Consider the following 25857-nt stretch of genomic DNA (forward strand, 5'->3'; position numbering starts at 1 on the left):
CTCTAAAGTCTTTCTGGCAAACAATATGAATTTACAAAATCAACTTAATAATAAAATAATGATGGGAATATAGCTCAGCTCTTGCTAGCATGCACAAAGCCTTAGGTTGAATTCTCAGCACTGTACATATACACACAAAAAGTAATAACAATAACAATAATAAAATGCTACTTTTGTAAGTTTCATAGTTGATGTTATGATATGATTTCATTTAATGAAATGTTCTGCTGGTCTGAAAAATTTGAAAAATAATTCTGGTTTAAAAACTACTAAACATTTTATTGAGATCAAGAAATCTGCAGACCTTGTAGGAAGGAGACCTCCATACTGGGCATGGCAAACTGCTCAGAAACATTTAGTAAGGTATAAATCACTGAGATTATTGTTCAACAAATACATACAGTGCTTATCCCCACAGAATTCTGCATGGCATATTTTATGGCAATACTTACTGGTGCTACTATTTTTCCTGTCTGACCAACTTGCATGTCATTGGGAACAAAGCCAGCATCAACAGCAGCACGGGAAGCACCAACTAAGGAGGGAAAAAGAGTAATTTTTTTTCAAGCTTTATTATTTACCTAGTGATATATTCAACAATTGCAAACAAAGACATTAATAAGTTAGAAACATCTATTATAAAGGACTTACTTTTGAGAAAATCCCTGTCATGAGAATTCTAAATACTAATAGTACATTTTCCAAGAAAATACCTTCTACTTAATACACACAAATTTCAGATTTTGAATTTGACTTCTTTTGCTTGCTTTATCAAAAAGGCATTCATAAAACCTACATTATAATCCTATAGGATGTCACTATATAATGCTCCTTTAAAAAGTAATAACTTTAATAAGTTGTTAGAGTCTGTAAATAAGTCAGGATGGCTCCTGGCATTTTGCCAGAGAAATGTTAGGGTCTGTAAACAAGTCAAGATGGCGCCTGGCAAAATGCCAGAGGGAGTGGTTTGTGAAGTAACGCCAGTGAGCCATTAAGTGTGGAGATTCCTTATTGGTTGACTGATGTATCTAGTTTATGCTAATTAAGATAAGCTGTGTAAAATGTATAAATACCTCTGTTGTCCTACAATAAACGGCTCCTACTCCTGCTGTATCAATGTACACAAGTTGTTCGTCCCCCCCCCCCCCCCCCGGCTAATTTGCTGCAGCCAGCTGGACTGCGGCAATAAGTAATAACTTCACAACTTTTGAAGAAAGGCACTAAAATATCAATATCTCTTATGACCAGATGAAGAATTCTATATAACACAAGATAAAAGTTTAACCAATGCTTGCTCTCAAATAAGCAAATAAAAATTTAACTGGTTTTCTATCCTTATTCAATAGGAGTCAACAAGGAAACTTATCCTTAGAGTAAAACCACTCCTTCCCCCTGCAAGAATCAAGGATGAACCTCAGGCCTCTTCATCACCGGCTAGAGAGGACAAGAGGGAGCAATAGACAATATAACTCACTACCCCCATCACTCTCAGGCTCACCACCACTCTCTCTCTAGAGTCAGCCAGGACTAATCACATCCTGCCCTTTACTTAAGACATCCTGAAAGAAGCCCCAGACTAGCCCAAGACCTTCATAATTCCTACACTGCTCCTTGTAGCACTTTTCAAGCTCCCTAATCTGCAGGCATCTTTTATTCATCCTCAATTCTAGGAACCCAGAACTGTGATTTCTGAAACTCATCCCGATATCAGCAAACCAAAATTCTTTTTTTTTTTTCCTGTTCTAACTAAAACATACATATTCCCTGAGGACACCAACTTGCCTGCAGTCCTCTCCAGCTGAGATAGCTTTATCTGCCACCACCTTCATAACACTGGGCCTGGAGGTGGGACTTATTTCTCTTCCTCTTTCCACCATAAAAGCCTTCAGCTGTGAAGCTCATGTCATCAGATTATGCCACCCTTTACTACTGTGTCATCATCTATCAACCCGTAGGTCAATCCCCTTCATTTTACGATGACTATTCTAGGTAATTATTATCCTCTGCAACCATCTCGATTTCACTGATTTTCTGTATTGGTTTCCTGTTTTCAATTTCACCCATTTATACTCTAATTTTTATTTATTATTTGTTTCTGCCTACTTTGGATTTGATTTGCTCTTCTTGTTTCCAAAGGTAGAAGCTCTGATGAATGTTTTTTTTAGCTTCTAATATTTGCATTCAGTACTATAAAAGACCCTCTCAGGACTACTTAGTCACATTTTGATGTCTTCATTTTTACTTAGTTCAAAATATTTAAAAATATCTCTGGATATTTCTTCATTTATTCCTGTGTTACTTAGAAGTGTGTTCTTCCACCTTCAGGTATTGGGATTTCCCAACTAGCCTTCTGTTATTAATTTTTAGTTAAAATTCACTGTAGTTTGAGAACAGACATGGTGTGGTCTCTATTCTTAAATTTGTTAAGGTGTGATTTACAGCTCAGAATGTGGTTTACCTTGGTGAATGATCTATATGAACTTGAGAAGAGTGTGTTGTTGGATGAAGTCTACAGATAATAATTATATCCAGATGATAGATGGAATTGAATTCAACTGTGCCCTTAACTGATTTTCTTGCCAACTAGCTTTGTCCATTTCTGAAAACAGGTTGAAGTTTGAAGTCTCCAACATCTATTTCTCCTTAAATTCTATCAGTTGAGGGGGTTTGTCCTTTTGATTTGTTTTTTGGTACTAGGGATTAAACCCAGGTCCTCATATATGCTTAAGCAAGCATGCTGCCAAGCACTCTACTACTGAGCTACATCTCCAGGCTTTTTTAAAAATTTTATTTTGAGACAGAATTTCATTTGCTAAGTTGCCCAGACTGGCTTCAAACTTGAGAAATTCTTGCCTCGGCCTCCAAATTAGCAGGGGTTACATGTATGCAATACCAGGCCCAGCTTAAATGCATTTTTTAAAAATATTTATTTTTTAGTTGCAGTTGGACATAAGACCTTTATTTTATTTTTATGTGGTGCTGAGGATCTAATCCAGCGCCCCATATGTGCTAGGCAAGTGCTCTACCGTAGACGCCACAGCCCCAGCCCCCTTCCTTAGCTCTTAATCTTACGGTGTCTATGGCTTAGTTCTGGTAATGCCTTTTTTTTTTTTTTATTGACATCCACTCCCTGATTTTATCCAACCTGGTGGCTTTAAATACCATCGAAATGTCACCAATTTCCAAATTTATAACACCAGCCCAAATGTCTCCAATAAACTTCACATTCCCATACTAAATGATTAACTGACATTTCTACATGTCTGTCTTAGACATCTCAAAATTTGATATGCCCAAAACTGAACTCATGATCTCTCTTTCTGGAAACTCTTCCACTTTTGGTCTCCCCATCTCAGCTAATCGCAACTAACTACAGCCTATCAACATCTAGGATACTTTCTCTCATAATCCAAATCTGATCTGTTGGGAAACCCTGATGGCTCTACCTTCAAATATATATATCCAAACTAGGTATTTCTCCTCATATCTACTGCCATTATTCTCGTCCAGTAGCCTATCAGTATCTCTCACCTCCTAATTTGATCTCTCTGTTACTACATTCATCCCTCTACACCTTATTCTCAAAATTGCAGCTGAAGTGATCCTTTTAAAATGTATTTGGGGCTGGGGATGGGGCTGTAGCTCAGTGGTAGAATGCCTGCCTCGCACGTGTAAGCACTGGGTTTGATACTCAGCATCACATTAAAAATAAATAAATAAAGATAAAATTTTTAAAGAAAAAAAATGTTTAAATGCATTTGATCATATCACTCTTCTACTCAAACCTTCCAATAGTTCCCCACTTTATTCAGAGAAAAGCAACCTCCTTACAATGGCCTATGATGGCCCTGTGTGATCTAGCCCCACTGTCACCTCCCAATCTTATATCCTATTACTTTCTCTTTTGCATTTTAAATTCCAACTCTGGACTCCTTACTACTCACCAAACAAGTCAGATTTTTCCTACCTTTAACAGGCTTTTTACATGTTACTGGTCCTCTACCTAAACTATCTCACTCAGAGGTGCTCATAGCTACAACCCCAGCCCACATATTCACTTCTTAATCCCCAGAATTTGTCAATCTTAAGTAGGTGGCAGCAGGTAAGATATAAAGTTCAGGATCTTGGGACAAGGAGCTTATCCTGGATTATCTAGGTGGGCCCAAGATGTGTTTACATGTACACTAATAACAGGGATGTAGATACAGACCCAGATGCATAGAGAAAGTGATATGAAGACAGAAGCAGAGATTGGAGTGATGTTGCCAGAAGCCCAGGAACACTGGGGCAATGACCAGAAGCTGGAAAATAAGAAATTATTTACCCCAGAAAAAAAGAGAGTCTCTATGGGGGAGTATGGCCTTGACAACACCTTGATTTCAACACACTCCTGGCCTCCAGAACAATGAGAGAACAACTTTGTTATTTTAAGCCATCAAGTTTGCAGTAATTTGTTACAGTAGCCAGAAGAAACTAATACGGGGTATGTCTTATCCAAATAGAGACCTAATTTCCACAAGGGCAGATACTTTTATTTATTTTGTTCACCGCTATTTTCTTAGGTCCTAAATTAGTGCCAGCCTTATGGCAAACATTTAATAAATATTTGTTCAATGCAACAATGAATGAAATAAACATCCTCAAACACCAAACTGGTTATATAGAATCAGGATTAAAGCAATTATTATTTTGATAGGTATGTATATTACATAAGGAAAGCATAGAAAAACTGTAAATTATCTATGAAATCCTTAAAATGTGAGAAAGACAGATTTTTTTATAAAATAAGGTAAATTCATATGGTAATTGTATAATTTAAAACTAATGAAATATTTTAGATTTTTCGAAAAAAAATTCCATCTCATTGATGTACTTTTAATAAGTCTTTCTTTTCTGTAAATAATTAATGATAATTCTGAAACAACTTTAAATGTTCTTCTATTTGTGTATTAGACTACCCAAAAGATGAAATAACAAAACATTCCTGAATCTGTATCAGGCACTGAAAGTGACCTTTCAGTATTTTAAAAGTGAAAAACAAATAAATGAACTAGTAAGATTTGGCAAATGTAAGAATAAAAGTACTAGAACATCCTCTTCTCACTGAATTCTAGATCATTTATTGGAAGGCCTAAGAAAAACTATTTCAGAGAAAAAAACCTGAAAACCACAGAAAATAAAATAGCTTGCAGCTGTGAGTCACTTATACGTAAATGAGTAATGAAGAAAAATGTTTCCAACAAAAAGGCAATATCATTCTACTGAAAATAACTTTACCTGCAGCATGAAGTTGATCTGCCAAGTCATACAATAGCTTAAAATTTTCTCCACTCTTCAAACCCCGACCTCATTTAAAAAAAGAATAAAAAAAAATACAGTAAACACAAACTCTGTTCCATAAAAATTTCGCTATTTTTGCATACCTGAATAAATTTTCAAATTATATAATTGCTATATTATGCAAACCATGTCCTCTGTAAAACCTTTTCTGACTTCTATGACACCTCTATATTTCTCCTACAAAGTATTCAATGCTGCTACAACTAATTAGCTAGTTAAGTAACAGAGTAATCTCCAATATCTATTCTTCCCACTAGAAAGAAAACTCTTCAACTTCAGGTTCCATATCTGTCTAGGTTACTGCTATATTTGCAGTATTTGGTAAAATTCAGTATGTAGTATTCAATAAATATATTCTGAGTGACTGAATGAGGTTATTTGGATGGAAGTCACCCACTAAACTTTAAACTCTTTGAGAGTAAGAACACTTTGCCATGTCATTTTTATTTCTCCAAGAATTTTCTACAAGCCTGGCATAGAACAAATACTTCATAAACATTTCCTGAATAAGTAAGTGAATAAATAGGTCAAAAATATCTTTTTCAAAAAATTAAATTTTTCTTCTCAATGTCACTTGCAATATAAAGGTATCTGGGAGACTAATTATTTTGTTTGATGTTTAATTTGTAAAGATTTTTAAATCACAGTAGTTATGGCTGGGGTTATGACTCAGTGGTAGAGCACTTGCCCTAGCATGTGTGAGGCACTGGGTTAGATCCTCAACACCACATATAAATAAATAAATAATTAAGGTACATCAACGAATTAAAAAATATTTTTAAAAAGTCCTTACTTTTTTCAAAATGTCAGGCTATAAAATGTTTTTTTTTTTTAAAGGAGCATAATATACAAAAAGAAGCAAGTCTTGTGCAATATTAAGTTTTGATATTAAACATGAAGAACCTTTCAAAGTGTTATAACGAAGACCTAAACAACCCTGGAAGTCCTTTGAAAGCAGAATGAAGGAGCAGCATTATATGCAAAATGGCAATGAGGGTCCAACAGTTTTTCTATGATTCAGAAGCCAATCATGCACTGCAGAATAACATGGAAGTCTATCAGTAAGACAAAGTATTAAGTGGCAAAGTTAGAGATGAGATTTGTACCATGCTCCCCCTGGTGCCAATGACATAGATGTGCAACAGAAAATCCAAATTGTGTATTAAGCTCATAGTTTTATTTTCCTAATTGGTAAAATGGGAACAATACTTGCAATATCAGCTTCTTACATTTAGAGGGGAAAAAAAAAAACCTGCTCTGCTTTAAAATAGCTTCTTTAAAAAATTAAAATATTGCGAAGTTTAGTCATCTTCTAAGATTAATATTGTACTTACCACCAGACACCACTACTTTGGCACCAGTTAGCTCTGGTCGATCACTTTTCGTTAACTTCTGGTCAAGCCACTCTGACATTCCCACTGGTGAAGTACTTGATGCTACATACATTGATACATATGATAAAAAAACTGATAATAATTTCAAGTCCTAAAGTAATTATTTTTAAGAGAAACACAAATATATAATTCCATGAAATTTAAGTTTATTAATTACTCTGAATTTTCTGTGCTCTTAATTTCATTTTATTTGATTATGAAAGAGGACAAGATTCTAGGCTTTGCCTCATTAGCTATAAGAAAAATCATTTAATTCTCTGAGTCAATCTATAAAAATCAGAAAAATCTCTCTATGGGGTTCAAATAAGACGCTATCTATGATAAAATGCACCCCCATGTATTTGCCATTATTACGTTATTCTATTATATTGAATCATTCAAATATAATAATTAGAAATAGTGAGAAGAAAGTAAAAAGTCATGGGGCTGGGGTTGTGGCTCATCAGTGGAGCACTCGCCTAGCACGTGCGATCACTGGGTTCAATCCTCGGAAGAAAGGAAAAAAGAAAGAGTAAAAAGTCCTAACATCAATGTAACAGATTAATCTTGATAGACCTCCTCTTTTTTTTTTCCACCTATAAAATTAACAAAGGAAAATGCCTTTATTGGAGAGTCTATTTGTTTCTATAAAGCATTTGAGGTTCTTCAAAGAATTACCCCTCCCGTAGCATTCTTTCCCTTCCCATTTTTCTCTTACATCATTTGTTCCAATGCTCAAATCTTTTTTTTTTAATTTTTTATTGTTGGTTGTTCAAAACATTACATAGTTCTTGATATATCATATTTCACACTTTGATTCAAATGGGTTATGAACTCCCATTTTTACCCCGTATACAAATTGCAGAATCACATCAGTTACACATCCACTGATTTATATATTGCCATACTAGTGTCTGTTGTATTCTGCTGCCTTTCCTATCCTCTACTATCCCCCATCCCCTCCCCTCCCCTCCCCTCTTCTCTCTCTACCCCCTCTACTGTCATTCATTTCTCCCCCTTGTATTATTTTCCCCTTTCCCCTCACTTCCTCTTGTATGAAATTTTGTATAACCCTGAGGGTCTCCTTCCATTTCCATGCAATTTCCCTTCTCTCTCCCTTTCCCTCCCACCTCTCATCCCAGTTTAATGTTAATCTTCTTCTCATGCTCTTCGTCCCTACTCTGTTCTTAGTTACTCTCCTTATATCAAAGAAGACATTTGGCATTTGTTTTTTAGGGATTGGCTAGCTTCACTTAGCATAATCTGCTCTAATGCCATCCATTTCCCTGCAAATTCTATGATTTTGTCATTTTTTAATGCAGAGTAATACTCCATTGTGTATAAATGCCACATTTTTTTTATCCATTCGTCTATTGAAGGGCATCTAGGTTGGTTCCACAGTCTTGCTATTGTGAATTGTGCTGCTATGAACATCAATGTAGCAGTGTCCCTGTAGCATGCTCTTTTTAGGTCTTTAGGGAATAGACCAAGAAGGGGAATAGCTGGGTCAAATGGTGGTTCCATTCCCAGCTTTCCAAGAAATCTCCATACTGCTTTCCAAATTGGCTGCACCAATTTGCAGTCCCACCAGCAATGTACAAGTATACCCTTTTCCCCACATCCTCGCCAGCACTTGTTGTTGTTTGACTTCATAATGGCTGCCTATCTTACTGGAGTGAGATGGTATCTTAGGGTGGTTTTGATTTGCATTTCTCTGACTGCTAGAGATGGTGAGCATTTTTTCATGTACTTGTTGATTGATTGTATGTCCTCCTCTGAGAAGTGTCGTTCAGGGATAGACCTCCTCTTTCACTCTCTTGATCTACCAAAGCACTATTTTAGTACCAAACATGATGTGAAAAAGACATAATTGTTTCTTATTTTTGTATAACCTTGGGAATATCATTTAGATATAACTTTTAAGAACTCTGCATTAGCAATTTAACCAGAAGTCATCTCTTATATAATGGAATCTATGAACTAAAAAACAAGGAAAAAAAAATAGTTTCCTATGGGGTTGGAAATGTAGCTCAGTGATAGAATGTCGGCCATGAGGCCCTGGATTGAATTGGGGTTGGGGGGAATCACTCACCCTTTTCTGAACTGGCACTACCTCCACTTGTTGCTGCAGCTTCAAAAGATGTTCCTCGGACAGAAAACACCTTCACTTTCTCATCACACTTCACTGTACATAAAGCATTTCCTGAAACACACAATTTATTTTTTTGAAAGCAACCACAAAAGGTAAAACACAAATATTCCTTCCAGGCTCAGAATTTACTTCAGAAAGAAAAGGCGATAAATATATATGGACCAGTTGTTTTCTACCTCTAATAAGTAGAGGAAAAAGAGGACTATAAGACTGAAGAGGGCTGGGGTTGTAGTTCAGCAGAAGAGCGCTCTCCTAGCATGTGCAAGGCCCTGGGTTCGATCCTCAGCACCACATATAAATAAATAAATAAATAAATAAATAAATAAATAAATAAATAAAGGCATTGTGTCCAACTACACCTTAAAAAAAAAAAGACTGAAGAAATAGCTGGGCATGGTGGCACATGCCTGTAATCCCAGTGACTTGGGAGGCTGAGGCACAAGGATTGCAAATTCAAGACCAGCCTCAGCAACTTACTGAGGCCTTCAGCTACTTAGCGATACTTTATCTCAAAAAAGAGTGAAAAAATGTATCAGTGGATATCAGTACAACTCCTATTGTCTTTAAAAACAGGACAGGTGCTGACAGCCTGGAAGCAAGAAACTGAAACACTGGAATAGTCACACTAAGAATATAAACAAACAGGAGGGGCTGGGGTTGTGGCTCAGCAGAAGAGCGCTAGCTTAACACGTGTGAGGCCCTGAGTTTGATCCTCAGCACCACATTAAAGTAAATTTAAAAATAAAAGTATAATACCTTTGTGTCCAACTACAACTAAAAAATAAATATATTTTTTAAAAAGAATATGAACAAAAAGAAATATTTAACAAAGCTTCTTTCTCTTAAAAACACACATTCAGTAACTTAAAAATATGAGCTGCAACAACTTAATGAGATTGTAGCTGCTATGCAGGCTGAAGGAGGATATATATATAAAACACTTTAGGACATAAAAAACAAGTTCAGATGGACCAAGATTTTAAAAGGATTTAAGACATTTCTTATGGATTAACGATCACATTTAGAATTACCTAAACAATGATCAAATGCCCTCAAATGTTACTAAAGATAAAAGGTCTGATTTGAGAATTGACCATTTACACAGAAACATACAAGTTTGATCAGATGGAACAAAGAGTTCTCCGTCTTCTCCAACCCCACCAGAGACCAGTGTGCTCAGTAAAAGATCAATCAACTAAAGAGGCACTGAAATGAATTTCTTAATGTACATGGAAATGGAGTAGGAAAAGCAAAGAAGATTGAGAATACTATTAAAAAAAAAAGTTTTGCTTTCTCAGGTGTCACCTATAAAATAAATTGAATCTAATTCTTACTGACTACTGGGAAAAAATCTCATTCTGCAAACTGAATGGGCAGGCAGGAAAGCACTGGGATCTCAGAGAAAATGCCATGTCATGAGCCAGCAGCAATGCTAGACTAAGACGATCCATTTAAAGCATAGTATGGCTTTAGAACCCATCTTCAAGACTTGTTTATACTTTTTAACTGAAATTTAACATGTTGATTAATTATCTTTCTTGGGAACTCACCTGCATAAATAGTTCTCACAAATGTGTCAGGTGACTTGATTGCAATGATGTCAGAAATTGGGGCAACATCAAGTTTTGCTGCTATTCTGGGCAGAAGGTTCTAAAAGGAAAATGAGCTGTGAGTTACACACATACATACTGGTGGATGGCTATAAATTATGAGCAATGACATCTTCCAAATATATATTCAGTAGAAATTTAAATCAAATATTTCATATTTTAATGCATATTTGCATATATTACATTGTCAAGCACAGCTTTTTGGATAGACTTTGAAAGCAAGTGACTGCCTACCATTACTCTAACTGGAGTTGTATGCATTGTACAGCAGTAAGTCACCTAAATTCAGTATGTTAAATTATGACTATTTGCTTTAATAAATATCGAAGTGTGACAGTTATGGATCACTGAATTTAGAAAAATTTAGAAGAATAAAATTTTCAAATACTTGAAAAGACTATTCTTGGATTTATTTACTAATGGATATGAGAGAAAATATTTCAGCAGACATTTCACCTGTTTTTGAAGTTATGATTTCATAAAAAGATCAAAACTAACCTGAACCAAGTAGCCTATGTATTATATAGAAAAAAGAACAACAAAACACAAATATATATCTGGAATTAATTAACATCTCTGGAATTAATACATGTGCTAATTTTTCTCTCACTGGTCAGGATCTTTGTGAAAGTCATGATCTCTCCAGGCCTCAGTATCTTCATCTCATAATGAAGATAATCTCTACACTTCTACTTTAAAGCTCTATGACCTAAAGCTCTAAAACAAAAGTTAGTTAATGAAGAATGAATCCAGTACTTTCTGGATTCAAGGTTCTTTTGTGTATGTAATTTTTTTAAAGTGAGATGCTATGATTTGATTATACAAATAGAAAAGCTGAACCATACACTGATTTCCCCCAAATACCTTAGTTCTTACTCCTGAACTTGGTACAATACTGCACCGAGTGGGCACAATCTCAATATCATCATTCAAGTTCCTCTCTGTTCTCTAACAAACCTCCCAGTACTGTCCTGTAATTACTACTTTACTCTGCCTCCTTTCACATGCATGTAAAATTACACTATATTAAGTGGCCCTAACATGCATTTTATTTTAGAATAATTTTAATATGTGGTTTATATTATCCTCAAATAGATTTATAGGGCTGTGCCTTCTATTTCTCATGTTCCTCTCCCATATCTAATAAGTGGTTCTCTATAAACTGATGATAACAAGGGTTGACAGAATGAGTTAATTTCCCTCCTGCTATTTTTCCAATATGAGAGGTATTCTAATTTCCATTTTATCATTACCTATATTACACAGTAACTTTCTTACAACTGTAAAAAAAAAGAGCTACTGAGAAGTATCTTAATTTGTAAAACCTCAATGAGGAAAAAATTAAGATCTCACAGAAAAAAAAGAGTTTGGGAAAACAATTAAAGTGCCATTAAATATAGTTCTAATTTGGTTAAATGAAAGGTTTTAGAAGACATCTACTTTATTTTTTTTCATTTTTTTAATATTTATTTTTTTGTTATAGGTGGACACAATATTTTTATTTTATTTTTATGAGGTGCTGAGGATCTAACCCAGTGCCTCATGCATGCCTCACTAAGTTGCTAGGGCTGGCTTTGAACTCATGATCCTCTTGCCTCAGCCTCCTGAGCAGCTAGGATGACAGGAATGCACTACTGTGCCTAGCTAGACTATACATCTTTTAAAGTTTTAGAACTTTCTTAATTGCTTGAAATGCAACATCTTTTGTACTTTAAATATTCTTTGTTTTAAAAAAATCATCCTGATGCTTAAAAGCATGTTTTTCTGGGTCTGTCTTCTATCTAAATACCCGAGAGTAGATGGAATATAGATAAAACTATCTCTTTTTTAAAAGTACACTGACTTTTGATAGTGTAGGTTTGACCACATGGCTCCTGAGAAGAAAAAGAAAAAAGTGTTCTTTCCTTAAACAAAAAAATGAGATCTTAAAAATTCTAGCATACCAATATAAAAGTGTATCACCTTAAAGCCATAGTTGATATTATAATTTTGATCTTAAATGTCCCACAAAGACATCTGCTGAAGGCTTAGTCATCAGCCTGTGGCAGTATTGTGAGGTGGGAGAACTTTTAAGAGGAAAATTGTTGGGGTTGTGCCCTTGAAAAACATATTGGAACCCCTACCTGTCCTTCTTTATCTTTTTCAATCCCAGCTGGCAGTTCTGTCCCACAGTGTGCTCCCCACCAAAATGTTCAGCACTATGACAGGCCCAAAGGGACTGGGCCAACAATCAAAGACTGAAATCTCTGAAACCATAAGCCAAAAAAATCATTCTTCCTTTTAAGTTGATTTTCTCAAGTATTTTGTCACAGCAACAGAAAACTAACGGTTGGTAAAGGAACATCACAGATCTATTTAGCTTCTTCTAATGGACTCTTTTCTCCTTCCAAGTCCATTTACAGTCTGTGGTATCAGCTTTTATGATGTGATCCTTATTCTCAAAACTCCCACCTGTCACAACATACTAGTCAAAGCCAGAGGATTAAAAGCTAGCTACCAAGACACAAAAAAACACCCTTGCTTGGTCTATTTTATAGGTAAACTGTCATCACAGAAACTCAAGATTTATAAAGTTCTTTAAATCATCCAACATAGAAACAATACTCTCAGAGATAGAATGGTCCACAGAGATCTTTTCACCCATCAGGTAGGGGCAGGGGAAGTGTTAAAATGTGTAATAGCAAGTTTTGGCAACTTAACTATATATATATATATATATATATATATATATATATATATATATATACACACACACAAACATATGTATATATGTGTATGTGTATGTATACACACACACACACACACACACACACTAAAATACAGAGTTCTTAACCCACCTATTTCACTTCTAGAACTCTATTCTAAATAAACACCAGTGCATGTATTCAAAGATGATTGCACAGAGATGTTTCCTTGCAGCAAAGTCTGTGAATGCAAAGGACCCCCAAAAATCTAAGTATTCTTGGTTAAATATGGAATATTGATACAGCCACTTAAAAAAACAAAAACCCATACACATTATGAGCTTATATTTTCAAGACATACTCTTAAGTTAAAACTACTAGTCACAAAATACTTGGTGCTTTATTATCCATTTTAGAAGCAGAAATATATCTGAACATGTACAATTTTTAAATCTATAGAAAGAGACCTAAAACAATGCATAATTGCTAACAGTTATACTTCTAAAGAGGGAAGGATGAATTGGGAATAAGAAGATGGGACTCTCAAGCTTGGTGCTGCAGCACACAACTGTAATCCCAATTACTCAGGAGGCTAAGGCATGAACATCACAAGTTTGAGGCCAGCCTCAACAATTTAACAAGGCCCTAAGTAATTTAGAGAGACTCTGTCTCAAAACAAAAAAAGGTTGGGGATATAGCTCATGTATCCCTGGATGGTTCAATCCTGGTACCAAAAAAAAAATAAAAAAGGAAGGTGGGACTTCATACCTTCCTTTCCATACTGCTATCCTATGTGCACCCTTTCTATGAATGTATTTGTGTATAACTTACTATTTTTTTAAGATTATAAACTATAGTTTAATGAAGATAGAATAAAAGAAAAGGGAGCTAAGATGATACATGGCCAGAGAGAACAACAAAAATCCATGAACAAATTCTTTTTTTTTTATCTTTTTTTTTTATTGGTTGTTCAAAACATTACAAAGCTCATGATATATCATCTTTCATACATTTGACTCAATTGGGTTATGAACTCCCATTTTTACCCCATATACAAATTGCAGAATCACATCGGTTACACATTCACATTTTTACATAATGGCATATTAATGACTGTTGTATTCTGCTACCTTTCCTATCCCCTACTATCCCCCCTCCCCTCCCCTCCCATTTCCCTCTCTACCTCACCTGCTGTTGTTCAATTCTCTCCCTTGTTCCCCCCGCTTTCCCCTCACATCCTCTTATATGTAATTTTGTGTAACATTGAGGGTCTCCTACCATTTCCATATGCTTTCCCTTCTCTCTCCCTTTCTCTTCCCCCACTCGTCTTTGTTTCATGTTAATCTTTTCCTCATGCTCTTCCTCCCTGTTCTGTTCTTAGTTGCTCTCTTTATATCAAAGAAGACATTTGGCCTTTGTTTTTTAAGGATTGGCTAGCTTTGCTTAGCATAATCTGCTCTAATGCCATCCATTTCCCTGAAATTCTATGATTTTGTCATTTTTTAGTGCTGCGTAATACTCCATTGTGTATAGATGCCACATTTTTTTAATCCATTCATCTATTGAAGGGCATCTAGGTTGGTTCCACAGTCTAGCTATTGTGAATTGTGCCACTATGATCATTGATGTGGCAGTATCCCTATAATACACTCTTTTAAGATCCTCAGGGAATAGTCTGAGAAGGGCGATAGCTGGGTCAAATGGTGGATCCATTCCCAGCTTTCCCAGGAATCTCCATACTGCTTTCCAAATTGGCCTCACCAATTTGCAGTCCCACCAGCAGTGTACAAGTGTACCCTTTTCCCCACATCCTCACCAACACTTATTGTTGTTTGACTTCATAATGGCTGCCAATCTTACTGGAGTGAGATGGTATCTTAGGGTGGTTTTGATTTGCATTTCTCTGACTGCTAGAGATGGTGAGCATTTTTTCATGTACTTGTTGATTGATTGTATGTCCTCCTCTGAGAAGTGTCTGTTCAGGTCCTTGGCCCATTTGTTGATTGGGTTATTTGTTATCTTATTTTTTAATTTTTTGAGTTCTTTGTATATTCTGGATATTAGGGCTCTATATGAAGTGTGAGGGGTAAAAATTTGTTCCCAGGATGTAGGCTCTCCATTTACCTCTCTTATTGTTTCTCTTGCTGAGAAAAATCTTTTTAGTTTAAGTAAGTCCCATTTGTTTATTCTTGTTATTAACTCTTGGGCTATAGGCATCCTATTAAGGAATTTGGAGCCCGACCCCACAGTATGTAGATCGTAGCCAACTTTTTCTTCTATCAGATGCAGTGTCTCTGATTTGATATCTAGCTCCTTGATCCATTTTGAGTTAACTTTTGTGCATGGCAAGATAAAGGGATTCAGTTTCATTTTGTTGCATATGGATTTCCAATTTTCCCAGCACCATTTGTTGAAGATGCTATCCTTCCTCCATTGCATGTTTTTAGCACCTTTATCAAATATAAGAAAGTTGTAATTTTGTGGATTGGTTTCTGTGTCCTCTATTCTGTACCATTGGTCCACCTGCCTGTTTTGGTACCAGTACCATGCTGTTTTTGTTACTATTGCTTTGTAGTACAGTTTGAACTCTGGTATCGCTATACCTCCAGATTCACACTTAGAATTGCTTTTGCTATTCTGGGTCTTTTGTTTTTCCATATGAATTTCATGATTGCTTTATCTATTTCTACAAGAAATGCCGTTGGGATTTTGATTGGCATCACATTAAACCTGTAGAGAACTTTGGGTAATATCGCCATTTTGATGATGTTAGTTCTGCCTATCCATGAACAGGGATATTTCCATCTTCTAAGATCTTCTTCTATCTCTCTCTTTAGGGTTCTGTAGTTTTCATTATATAAATCTTTCACCTCTTTTGTTAGGTTGATTCCCAAGTATCTTATTTTCTTTGAGGATATTGTGAATGGAGTGGTTTTCCTCATTTCCATTTCAGAAGTTTTGTTGCTGATATACAGGAATGCCTTTGATTTATGCGTGTTGATTTTATATCCTGCCACTTTTCTGAATTCATTTATTAGCTCTAATAGTTTCTTTGTAGACCCTTTTGGGTCTGCTAGGTATAGAATCACGTCATCTGCAAATAGCGATAATTTAAGTTCGTCTTTTCCTATTTTTATGCCTTTAATTTCTTTTGTCTGTCTAATTACTCTGGCTATTATTTCAAGAACTAAATTGAATAGAAGTGGTGATAGAGGGCATCCCTGTCTTGTTCCAGATTTTAGAGGGAATGCCTTCAGTTTTTCTCCATTTAGGATGATGCTAGCCTGAGGTTTAGCATATATAGCTTTTATAATGTTGAGGTAATTTCCTGTTATCCCTAGTTTTTCTAGTGTTTTGAACATAAAGGGATGCTGTACTTTGTCAAATGCTTTTTCCGCATCTATCGAGATGATCATATGGTTCTTGTCTTTAAGTCTATTGATGTGGTGAATAGCATTTATTGATTTCCATATATTGAACCAGCCTTGCATCCCAGGGATGAATCCTACTTGATCATGGTGCACAATTTTTTTGATATGCTTTTGTATTCGATTCGCCAGGATTTTATTGAGAATTTTTGCATCTATGTTCATTAGAGATATTGGTCTGTAGTTTTCTTTCTTTGAAGTGTCTTTGTCTGGTTTCGGGATCAGGGTGATGTTGGCCTCATAGAATGAATTTGGAAGAGCTCCTTCTTTTTCTATTTCTTGAAATAGCTTGAAAAGTACTGGTATTAATTCTTCTTTGAAGGTTTTGTAGAACTCCGCTGTATACCCATCTGGTCCAGGGCTTTTTTTGGTTGGTAGTCTTTTGATGGCTTCTTCTATTTCCTCCTTTGTTATTGGTCTGTTTAAATTGTGTGTGTCTTCCTGACTCAATCTGGGCAAATCATATGACTTAAGAAATTTATCGATATCTTCACTATCTTATATTTTATTGGAATATAGGGTTTCAAAATACTTTCTAATTATCTTCTGTATTTCTGTAGTGTCTGTTGTGATATTGCCTTTTTCATCCCGTATGTTAGTAATTTGAGTTCTCTCTCTTCTTCTCTTCGTTAGCATGGCTAAGGGCCTGTCGATCTTATTTATTTTTTCAAAGAACCAACTTTTAGTTTTATCAATTTTTTCAATGGATTTTTTTGGTTCAATTTTGTTGATTTCTGCTCTAATTTTAATTATTTCTTGTCTTCTACTACATTTGCTGTTGTTTTGCTCTTCCTTTTCTAGGTTTTTGAGGTGTAGTGTGAGTTCTTTTATTTGTTGTTTTTTTCTTTTTTTGAGGAAAGAACTCCAAGAAATGAATTTCCCTCTTAAAACTGCTTTCATTGTGTCCCATAGATTCCGGTATGTTGTGTCTGTATTGTCATTTGTCTCTAAGAATTTTTTTATCTCCTCCTTTATGTCTTCTGTAACCCATTGATCATTCAGTAGCATATTGTTCATTTTCCATGTGATGTAGGATTTTTCCTTCCTTCTTTTATCATTGATTTCCAGTTTCATTCCATTATGATCAGATATGGTGCATGGTATTATCTCCACGCCTTTATATTTACTAAGAGTTGCCCTATGGCATAATATATGGTCTATCTTTGAGTAGGATCCATGTGCTGCTGAGAAGAACGTGTATCCACTTGATGATGGTTGATATATTCTATATATGTCGGTTAAGTCTAGGTTATTGATTGTGCTATTGAGTTCTATAGTTTCTTTATTCAGTTTTTGTCTAGAGGATCTGTCTAATGGCAAGAGCGGTATGTTGAAGTCACCCATAATTATTGTGTTGTAATCTATTTGACTCTTGAACTTGAGGAGAGTTTGTTTTATGAACGTTGCAGCTCCATTGTTTGGTGCATACAAATTGAAAATTGTTATGTCTTGTTGGTGGATGGTTCCTTTTAACAGTATATAGTGTCCTTCTTTATCCCTTTTGATTAACTTAGGTTTGAAGTTGATTTTATTTGATATGAGTATGGCCACTCCTGCTTGCTTCTGAGGGCCATGTGAGTGGTATGATTTTTCCCAACCTTTTACCTTCAGCCTGTGTATGTCTTTTCCTATCATATGAGTCTCCTGAAGGCAGCATACTGTTGGATTTGTTTTTTTGATCCAGGTTACTAGCCTATGTCTCTTGATTGGTGAGTTTAGGCCATTAACATTTAAGGTTACAATTGAAATATGATTTGTACTTCTAGTCATGTTTATTTATTTATTTATTTTAGTTTGGCTAGTTTTTACTTTTTGGTTATTTTCCTTCCCCTTTACTGAGATACCTCCTGTTGTTAGTTTTGGGCACTATTTTTCAATTCCTCTTCTTGTAGTATTTTGCTCAAAATGCTTTGCAGTGCTGGTTTTCTGGCTGCGAATTCTTTTAGCTTTTGTTTATCGTGAATGATTTTAATTTCATTGTCAAATCTGAGGCTTAATTTTGCTGGATACAGTATTCTTGGTTGGAATCCATTATTTTTCAGCGTTTGAAATACATTGTTCCAGGATCTTCTCGCTTTCAAAGTCTGTGATGAAAAATCAGTCATTAACCTAATTGGTTTACCCCTGCATGTAATCTGCCTCCTTTCTCTCGTAGCTTTTAATATTCTCTCCTTGTTCTGTATGTTGGCTATCTTCATAAGTATATGTCTTGGAGTGGGTCTATTATGGTTTTGAATGTTTGGGGTCCTGTAGGCTTCCAGGACTTGGCAATCCATTCCATCTTTCATCTCTGGGAAGTTTTCTAGAATTATTTCCTTTAATATGTTGTCCATTCCTTTGGTTTGAATCTCTATGCCTTCTTCTATCCCAATGACTCTCAAATTTGATTTTTTTATGACATCCCATATCTCTTGAATAGATTGCTCATGGGATTTAAGCATCTTTTCTGTGTTGACTATATTCTTTTCAAGTTGATAAACTTTGTCTTCATGATCTGATGTTCTGACTTCTACTTAATGTAGTCTATTTGTAATATTCTCGTTTGAATTTTTAATTTGGTTTACAGTTTCCTGCATTTCTAGGATTACTGTTTGATTTTTTTTTTTAAGATCTCTATCTCCTGGTAAAGCTCGTTCTTTGCCATTTGAATTTGTTTGTTTAATTCATTTTCAAAATATACTTTTATTGCTTGGACTTGCTGCCTCATGTCTTCTCTGATATTCCTTTCCATCTGAGTTAGGTATGCCTTGAGTTCTTTCCCTATCCCTGTCTCTGATGCTTCTAGGTCCTCCTGTAGAATTAAGTTGTCCTGCATTGTTTGTACTCCTTTTTTCCCTTGTTTTTTCATGATGTTCACGTTACTTTCCAGCTCTATTTGATTGCTGTGTTTCTGCTCTCTTCTATAGATTTGTTTTGGTTTTGTATATCTCTGTTGTCTCTCCTTTGTGTTGTTAGACTATGCCTGCTAAAGTGGATTCCGCTGGGAAAGAATTCTGACGGCCGAGCTCCAGTGACGTCACCTCTCTGCTATGGCGGGCCCCAGGCTCCTTGCCGGGGTGTCCGAATGGGGGGGTGGGACTGGACTGTCTCTGGTTGGTTTCAGCTCCCGGTCGCTGGCGGGCGGGTGGTCTCCAGCAGCCCAGTTGCGCAGGCAACGGGTGGGCTGTCGCTGGTGGGCGGGCGATCTCTAGCCACCCAGTCACGTGGTTGGTTGCCGGGGGGGGGGGGGGGGGGGGGGCCGGCGGTCTCTAGCAGCCCAGTCGCGCGGGCCTGGCCTCTAGTCCCCTGGTTTCTCCTGCTAGTCCTGGTTTCTCCTGCTAGACCAGATTTCCCCTGAGTGATGCCTCTCGGCAGTTCAAACTGTACTCTGGGCCTGCCGTTTGTTGGGTGTGTAGGGTGTCTATTGGGAACCCCGGCACTCTATTGTTTTGATTTTTTCCGCTTGCCCCTCCCCCAGCGCTGGGTAGACAGGTTTCGTTTTTGCTGCTGATGGGAGGGGGAGTTGAAGGTCAGGTGTCTCTAGTTTTCCCCGCGTCTTTATGCAGGCTCGCTCTGATAATCCCTCCCCCAGAAAGCCTAGGAGAGATTTTATGCGAATTCCCTGCTGTATGGGAGATGAGCTGCGTAACACACACCTGTTTTATTGTTGCAATCTGTCGGAGAGTGGCAGTGGTTACTTCAGCTCTCCAAGATGGTGGCCGCTGGTTTCCTTGGTGGAGTTTCCGTTGTGGGGGATAGAACTGTACCACTTCCTTCCCTGTCTGAAATCCCGAACTCAGCCCGGGGCTCAGTGGGGGCTCAGCGACAGGATTCCACAGAACCCGCAGCAACGTTTCTCCCTGCTTGCTGCTCGCTTCTCGGTGGTGCCCCGCCGTCTGTAGCCGCGGGGCGGGCCACGCGGATCAGTCAGCCCAGATCTCTGGTCCATGAACAAATTCTTGTTCTTCTGCTCCCCCCTCCCTTCCTCCTCCTCCTCTTTTTTTTTTTCCTCGTAAAGATGAAGTCTTGCTACGTTGCCCAGACTGGCCTGAAAGTTTTAATCCTTCTGCTTAGGCCTCCCAAGTAGATGGGATTACAGACACGCACCACCATGCCCTGCTCTAAATATCCATCAGTCACACAAGTAAACCACTTTTTAAGATAGGTTACTAACAGGAATCTGCCTAGTGCCCATTAACAGATGAATGGATAAAGAAAATTTGATATATATATATATATATATATATATATATATATATATATATATATATATACACATGGAGTTTTATTCAACCTTAAAGAAAAATAAAAGTATGTCATTTGCAGAAAAATGGAAACAACTTAAAAGCATTATGTTCAGCAAAATAAGCAAAATTCAGGAGTCAAGCGTCTTATTTTCTTTCACAGATGCTAGAGAGGAAAAAAGAAAAAAAGTGGGGGTGTCTTATGAAAATCGAAGGAAGATCAATAGAGTAGAGGAAAGGGACCAGGGGGAGGGAGAAGGGAAAGGAAAGGGGAAATACTGTGTGCATGTATGCATATTTAACAACAAATCCCACCATTATGTACAACTGTAATGCATCAAAACTAAATAAGGAACTTGGCATAGTGGCACATTCCTTTAATCCAAGCAACTCTGGAGGCTGAGAAAGGAGGATTACAAATTTGAAGACAATCTCAGCCAATTAGCAAGACTAAGCAACTTAGTGAGACCCTGTCTCAAAATAAAAAATAAAAAGGGCTGGGACTGTAGTTCCGAGGCTGAGCACTCCTGAGTTCAATCCCTGGTACTAAAATATATGTTGAAAAAAGATGGGTCACTAATAGAAACAGCACACTTTCTCTCTCTCTCTCCCACACACACACAGAAATGAACTGTTTTTCAACTATTTTAAAACAAAAATAATATAACAATGGCCTTAATAGAGTTTTCTCCAAGGCAAAATTTAAAAATGTACAGTAGCATTCTCATATGACAAAATCTTGAGAGAACAAAAGAGATCTCTGTGACAAAATTTGAAAATATGTAAATGGCATTTTAACAGAAAATTTGACAAAATCTTGAAATAAATAAATAAAGTGTAGCAAAAGTACCCCATTAATGTGGATAAATCTGGATCACCTGTCTAAACAAAGTCTGTTGTACATTTTTTAAAAATATTTTTTAGTTGTCAATGGACCTTTAAATTATTTATTTATATGTGGTGCTGAGAATAGAACCCAGTGCCTCACACATGCTAGGCAAGCACTATACCACTAAGCCAAAACCCCAGCCCCTGTTATACATTTTTAACACAATGAAATCTAACTCTTTCAAGTAGGTGACATGAGACTCCACATTCCCAGTCTTCTCACCTTTCCAAAGGCAGATGCTCCAGCACAGATGTGTGTGTAATTGAATTGCTTCTGAGTTGCCAAAATCAATGGTGTTAGTTCCTCTGAGAATTAAACACATTTGATAAAAAAGCATCTCATAATATTTTCACATTCATATAATCAAGCATAACTCACACTTTTCCAATGCAAAACCTCACCTGGAAGGAGGCCTTTGTAAGCATCATGCTGAGCCACCAGAACTTTTGCTACACCTGCTACTTTACAGAGATCTTGTGCCACCTGTGATTAAAAGATAAGTTTCTAATCATCCATCTATCAGAAATATCCAAATAGAGGCACCATCAACAGCATACAATTTTAACAGTTAACTACAAAAATCATTCCTATTAAAAGGGACACTTAGAAATAAAACAAATGTTGTTGTTTTATTTTTTTTAATCCTTAAACAAAGAAAATCTTCTGCCAACTGATCTAAGTATTCACCTTACATAGACTTTTCTTTTTAAATATTTTTAGTTGTAAATGGACATGATACCTTTATTTTATTTATTTATTTTTATGTGATGCTGAGGATCAAACCCAGTGCCTCACACATGTTAGGCAAGCGTTCTAACACTGAGTCACAATCCCAGCCCCAACTTCTATCAACAAAGAATTTCAACAAAAATTCTACCTTGAAAAACAAAAGTACTAATTGACAAACCAAAATCAACATTGCTCTCTCTCATATTAATAACGCAGTCAATACATTTTAGAATTAGGGTTTCCTAAAGGTGAAAAACAAGTCTAAAACATCTTACTTTAAAATTCACTGCATTTTACTGGATATTAAAATTAATAAGATGAAAAACAAGACTTAAACATCTTACTTAAAAATTCACTGCATCTTACTGGATATTAAAATTAATAATGCTGAGCAACAAATAAAATCTTATAATACAGCCTACTGTCAACTGCTGAGTTCTGCCCACATACATATATTTATCTATAATAAAACATTTGTCATATTTTCTTTTTTAATTTTTCATTTTTCCTCTTTGGAATCAAGATAGGTTTCTAAGGAAGCTTTTTAGCACTCAGATTTTCTATATATAGAAGGCAATCAGAATTCTCCCTTTTAGTATCTTTAATACAGCAGGATCCGTTTCTGTTTATCAGAGTCATACCAGACATATTACCATCTGCTTGTATACCTCCAAGATGATTCAGGGATCCACTGATGATTGGGCAAAAAAGGCTGTGCCCCCTTCCCACTCTCAATGGTCCAACAATATTCAATGAAGAAAGAATGTAACACAAAAGTCCACCTTCTGAAAATACACTATCTTGTACAGGAGGCCCATTATTATGGATGTATCTGTATTTAGCTTCTCTAATTTTAAGAGAATTTCTAATTACAAAACCAAGTTAATTCCAAAGTAGCTATCGCTCCCTAGAAATAAAATGGGGACAGAGTTTTCCTATCAAATCTTCTCTCTTTTTTTTTTTTTAACCCAGGATGTTTTCCCACTAGCCACATCTCCAGCCCTTTTTAAAAAATTTTTATTTAGAGACAGGGTCACACTGAGTTGCTTAGTGCCTTACTAAATTGCTGAGGCTGGCTTTGAACTTGCAATCCTCCTGCCTCAGCCTCCCAAGCTGCTGCACCACCATGCCTGGCTCAAATCTTTCTTTCTTTGGGTGGTGGGGGCAGGTACTGGGAATTGAACCCAGGGGCTCTCTGTCACTGAACTGCTTCCCCAGTCATTTTTATTTTTATTTTGAAACAGGGTCTTGCTAAGTTGCTGAGGATCTCAAACTTGAGATCCTTCTACCTCAGCCTTCCAAGTCACTGGGATTACACATCTGTCCTATCTTTTATCTTCTGGCACCTATTTGCTATTTATTTATGATAAATAGCAAAAAAAAAAAAAAAACCCAATACAAAGTTGAAATTTGCCTACATTATTCATAGGCATTTGTTGTTTTCTTTAAGATTAGAACATGACGTAACACTGTAACTAAGTAGATATCGTTTCAAATATTGTTAAGACAATATTAGAATAATATTTAAAATTATAGCAAGACAAATCCAAAATTTGTAAAAATTGAAAATTGAGTAAACAAAAAAGATAGTTCAGCCATATTGTCAGATGTTTTGGTTAATATCAACTATATAAGATTCAATAAATGTTAATAGTTGTTAGGTAATGAGTCCACATTAACCCTAAACCTGCTAGGATACGTTCTTTGAAAATACCAATTTCATATAAGGAATTACACTAGCATTCAGAACCTGAATTATCACATGCCCTGCATTGATAGTTTAGTAAAAAAATAAAATAAAATCGCCTAAGAAAAAAACATACCCTGTCCAGATTTACTCTTCTAAGAGGTTCAAACTCTCAATCATCTACTTGGCTACTCCTTTAGAATATGAGAGGACTCAAATGGTATGAGCATACTGAAGTACTCATTTTCACAGCAGCTCAGTGCACAGACCCTGCAACCCACATTACAGCATCTTTCCTGAGGGTTGGTTTTCAAAGTTTTCATTATCTTATTTATAACAATGACAAGAACATTTTTTAGTACCAGCTATAATTTGGTAAGAATAATACATTTGAATTCTCCTACCAATTAAAAATTAACACCCATGATACTTTGTCCAGATTTACCACTTTCAGGAATTAGAAGCAATTAGTAAGTATATTCATCAACACAAAAAGGGATTGGCTATTAACCTTTAAGGGGACTCAAATATTATCATTCTACTTGGTACCTGATGGCATATGATGATGCCAGTGGAACTAAATCAAGTATTCTACCTCATTCCAAAAGATAAAATGCTTAGTGAGCAAACCTTTTAGTTCCTTTTTCACACACAGTAATGGTTGTGACACTGGTCATTTAATGGGGATTAGAGCCCAGTTTGGGTTATAGTCCTCAGCATAATTCTCTGTTGCCATCTTTTCCTGTCTCTTGATGGAGATTATATTTGCTATGGCTGACCTTAAAAATTTCTCACCTTGTCACATTTGGTTCCAGCTACTAAGCAAGACACTTCACCTCCAAGATGTTTGGCTGCAGTGATGGTATTTAAAGTAATAGGTGCTAGGGAGTCATCTGCATGCTCAGCTATTACCAGGGTACTCTGAAATCGGAGCAATGAAGCCTAAAAAGGGGGGAAAAGAAAAAAGTTATTCATAGGGTTTTTTTTTTTTACTCTAATTGTTAAGTTTCTGTGCTTTAAAGAAAACTATTCTGTACTTAATACTCTGTAAATGTATTTCTGAAATACATTTATATCAATAGTAAAAATTGGGTTGTGTCTATCATTGTAATAATATTCTCACCTAATAAAAACTGAAATGCAGATAAGTTCTTTTTTATTTTTAGTTGTAGATGAACACAATATTTTTTATTGATTGATTGATTGTATGGTCTGAGGATCAAACCACACATGCAAGTCATGCACTCCAGCACTGAGCTACAACTCCAGCCCCCCAGATGAGTTTTCTATTGCTAGAAAATGCTTAAAAATTATTTCAAACAATTTTGCCACTAGACTATGTTCAATGTGTAACTGTTATATATACCTAAATTTAAAATCCTTAGATGGAAAATGTTAATCATCAGAGTAGGAACTGGTCAAATTCTACCACCAATTACACACTAAGGAGCACTATACTAAACAGTATAAGTTCAGAAATAAAGGGTTTGAAAACAACTACTAAAGTTGATTCTTTTTTTTTTTTTTTTTTTTTTGTACCAAGGATTGAACCCAGGGGCACTTAGCCACTGAGCTACACCTCCAGCCCTATCTATTTATTTACTTATTTGTTTGTTTATTTGTTTATTTATTATTTAGAGACAGGGTCTCACTAAGTTGCTTAGGGCCTCATTAAGTTGTTGAAAATTGTTTTGAACTTGTGATCTTCCTGCCTCAGACTCCCAAATTGCTGGGATTGTAGG

At 36.1% G+C, this 25857-nt stretch overlaps 1 protein-coding gene across 1 annotated transcript in view; it reads right to left on the reverse strand.

Annotated features, from left to right (window-relative positions):
• Etfa (electron transfer flavoprotein subunit alpha) overlaps positions 1-25857 on the reverse strand; it is an 84005-nt gene that overhangs the window by 41108 nt on the left and 17040 nt on the right. Inside the window, exons 2-9 of the mRNA XM_046428062.2 lie at positions 24911-25057; positions 22101-22182; positions 21922-22004; positions 10416-10515; positions 8806-8916; positions 6675-6776; positions 5278-5346; positions 453-535 (exon numbers count right to left, since the gene is read on the reverse strand). Coding sequence (XP_046284018.1) covers positions 453-535; positions 5278-5346; positions 6675-6776; positions 8806-8916; positions 10416-10515; positions 21922-22004; positions 22101-22182; positions 24911-25057 — 777 coding nt within the window. The remainder of the gene's footprint in view (positions 1-452; positions 536-5277; positions 5347-6674; positions 6777-8805; positions 8917-10415; positions 10516-21921; positions 22005-22100; positions 22183-24910; positions 25058-25857) is intronic.

The sequence above is a fragment of the Marmota monax genome, unplaced genomic scaffold (genome assembly GCF_021218885.2).
Source record: "Marmota monax isolate L192 unplaced genomic scaffold, Marmota_monax_Labrador192_F-V1.1 WCK01_AAM20220418_F8-fsc00111, whole genome shotgun sequence".
Classification (NCBI taxonomy): domain Eukaryota; kingdom Metazoa; phylum Chordata; class Mammalia; order Rodentia; family Sciuridae; genus Marmota; species Marmota monax.